The 2,832-nt window shown below is 47.1% G+C and overlaps 1 protein-coding gene across 3 annotated transcripts in view; it reads right to left on the bottom strand.

Annotated features, from left to right (window-relative positions):
• Nucleotides 1-2,832, bottom strand: part of mbd2 (methyl-CpG binding domain protein 2) — a gene marked incomplete at its 5' end in the record, with an annotated part of 65,933 nt that overhangs the window by 37,450 nt on the left and 25,651 nt on the right. For 2 of the 3 annotated variants that reach the window (XM_032539498.1, XM_032539497.1), the window contains 2 exon segments: nt 123-213; nt 2,621-2,761. In XM_032539498.1, the coding sequence (XP_032395389.1) occupies nt 123-213; nt 2,621-2,761 (232 nt within the window). 3 annotated transcript variants of the gene reach the window in all.

Here is a 2,832-nt window from a genome sequence, read left to right as displayed (position 1 = left end):
GAGAGAGAGAGAGAGAGAGAGAGAGAGAGAGCGAGAGAGAGAGAGAGCGCGAGAGAGAGAGAGAGGTCAGAGGGTCCAGACCGGAGCGGGGGTGGGGAGGGGGAGTTATGATGGAGACTTACTCTGCAGGCCTTTGGGCAGGTCCATGGTCCGCAGCACTTCCTCTGTGATGTCTGACGACCGCAGACCTTTCAACCTCCTCTCCCAAAACAGCTGCAGGCAGACAGACGCCAGACACAGTTGAATATCTGCGGTGGACCGTAGTCTCAGGTGGAATTTATTAACCCCGCGTTTTCAAGGTTTTTGTCGCCTTTTTTGAGGGTTATTTTTGGTCAATTCTTCGGACGTCTTTGACGCTTTTTTGTGGACAATTATTTTTGTACCCCGTAGCTGAGCTTCCGTATCGGCCGGTACCAAGTACTGATCCAATACCAGTGTCTGACTACAGTCAGAAACAGAAACATTGTGCCAAAATATGAACAATAACGTCGCTGTCAACGGTAGAGCTGGGCAATCTTTTGATATTTTATTGATATCGTGATACGAGACTAGATATTGTAGTGGCAATAGTGCAGGCGTTACATAGTCTGTCCCCCAGAGGGCGCTCTACAACGTCCCTGTTAGTGATGGCGTTGCATAGTCTGTCCACCATAGGACGCTCTACAACGTCCCTGTTAGTGATGGCTTTGCATAGTCTGTCCACCAGAGACGCTCTACAACGTCCCTGTTAGTGATGGCGTTGCATAGTCTGTCCACCAGACGAGACGTACAAACTCCCCGTTAGTGATGGCGTTGCATAGTCTGTCCACCAGAGGACGCTCTACAACGTCCCTGTTAGTGATGACGTTACATATCTGTCCACCAGAGGACGCGCTACAATGTCCCTGTTAGTGATGGCGTTTTACATAGTCTGTCCACCAACGACGCTCTACAACGTCCCTGTTAGTGATGGCGTTCCATTGTCTGTCCACCAGAGGACGCTCTACAACGTCCCTGTTAGTGGTGGCGTTGCATAGTCTGTCCACACGAGACGCTCTACAACGTCCCTGTTAGTGTTGGCGTGCATAGTCTGTCCACCAGAGGACGCTCTACAACTTCCCTGTTAGTGATGGCGTTGCATATCTGTCCACCAGAGGACGCTCTAACAACGTCCCTGTTAGTGATGGCGTTGCATAGTCTGTCCACCAGAGGACCTCTAACACGTCCCGTTTAGTGATGCGTGCATAGTCTGTCCACCAGAGGACGCTCTACAACGTCCCTGTTAGTGATACGTTACATATCTGTCCACCAAGGACGCTCTACAATGTCCCTGTTGGTGATGGCGTTACATAGTCGTCCACCAGGACGCTCTACACGTCCCTGTTAGTGATGGCGTTGCATTGTCTGTCCACCAGAGGACCGCTCTACAACGTCCCTGTTATGTGGTGGCGTTGCTAGTCTGTCCACCAAGGACGCTCTACAACGTCCCTGTTAGTGTTGGCGTTGCGTAGTCTGGTCCACCAAGGACGCTCTACAACGTCCCTGTTAGTGTGGCTTTGCATAGTCTGTCCACCGAGCGCTCTACAACGTCCCTGTTAGTGATGGCGTTGCATGGTCTGTCCACCAGAGGACACTCTACACTCCCTGTTAGTGATGGCGTTGCATGGTCTGTCCACCAGAGGACACTCTACAACGTCCCTGTTGGCAACACTGATTTTTTGTTCAAAGGACTTTAAGTTTCATATCTTAAGTTTGTATGTTTATACATTTTATTTATCAGAACTTTAATATATTTTGATGTTCCTCTATTCTGTTGTGACAATACATTATATTATTTTAGTGAGAATTCATAAATAACTACCATTAACTAATGTCAAGGAAATCTGTTTACGTTTTGTAACGCGTTTCTGGATTTAAAAGAAAAGTATATATACTGTACAGTATATCGGGCAATATATCGGAATTTTGGATTTTTAAATGACCAAATATTCGTATCGGTCTTAAAAATCCTTTTTCGCTCGGGCTCTACAAAACACCCCTGGATAGGTTTTACAAGAAGAACAGAGGAAAAAGAAAATTCAACCACAACACGTTTACTGCTGAGCCTGCCCAACAGCAAACAAATCCCAAAAGCATCTCAACAATACACAACGTACACAGGAAATCTAACCTGAGAACTAGAACTCATAGCTTACTCACAGGTTACTTCATTTTTTGGGGATTTTGCTTCTTTTTCTAACCCCTCGATCTGTTACTTCCTCTTTCACAACATCCAACTCCTCTTCCTCCTCCTTTCATCTTCTTGCTTCTCATTTTTCACTTTCTTCTTATTCTACTCTTATTCCTCTTCCTCTCCCATTTTCTCCCCGTCTGCATGTCATTACACCATCTTTAAATGCCTCTTTGTGTGTGTGTGTGTGTGTGTGTGTGTGTGTGTGTGTGCACCATGTTGCTTTTCCTGTGACACCTTAGCACCCTCTTGTGGTCACAGTCACCATGACAACCTTTATAGCATCTCTTGTGTCACAGGCTCGCCTTCAGACATTACCATTGTGACACAAGAATGAGTGTGTGTTTGTTTATGTGAGAGTGTGTGTGTGCGTGTGCGTGTGCGTGCGTGCTGTGTCAGCCAGCCTCTCACCTGTCTGGGCTGCTCACTAGCTCTCTGCAGGTCTGTCTTCACCTTGTTGCCGGGGTGACTGGTAACTTTGGTAACAGGCTGTTTAAAGATGGACGCTGTCTGTCTGATTGGCAGGGCCGTGTTCAGGTCCGGTTTACCTCCCTGGATGAGACAGAGACACAGTCTACGTGTTGGTGACACATTTCCTTTCCTAATTCCTTTCTTTTTTTTCC

Source organism: Etheostoma spectabile, chromosome 16, assembly GCF_008692095.1.
Source record: "Etheostoma spectabile isolate EspeVRDwgs_2016 chromosome 16, UIUC_Espe_1.0, whole genome shotgun sequence".
NCBI lineage: Eukaryota > Metazoa > Chordata > Actinopteri > Perciformes > Percidae > Etheostoma > Etheostoma spectabile.
The sequence above is the reverse complement of the archived record's forward strand: the minus strand, read 5'-3'. Positions and strand labels throughout refer to the sequence as shown.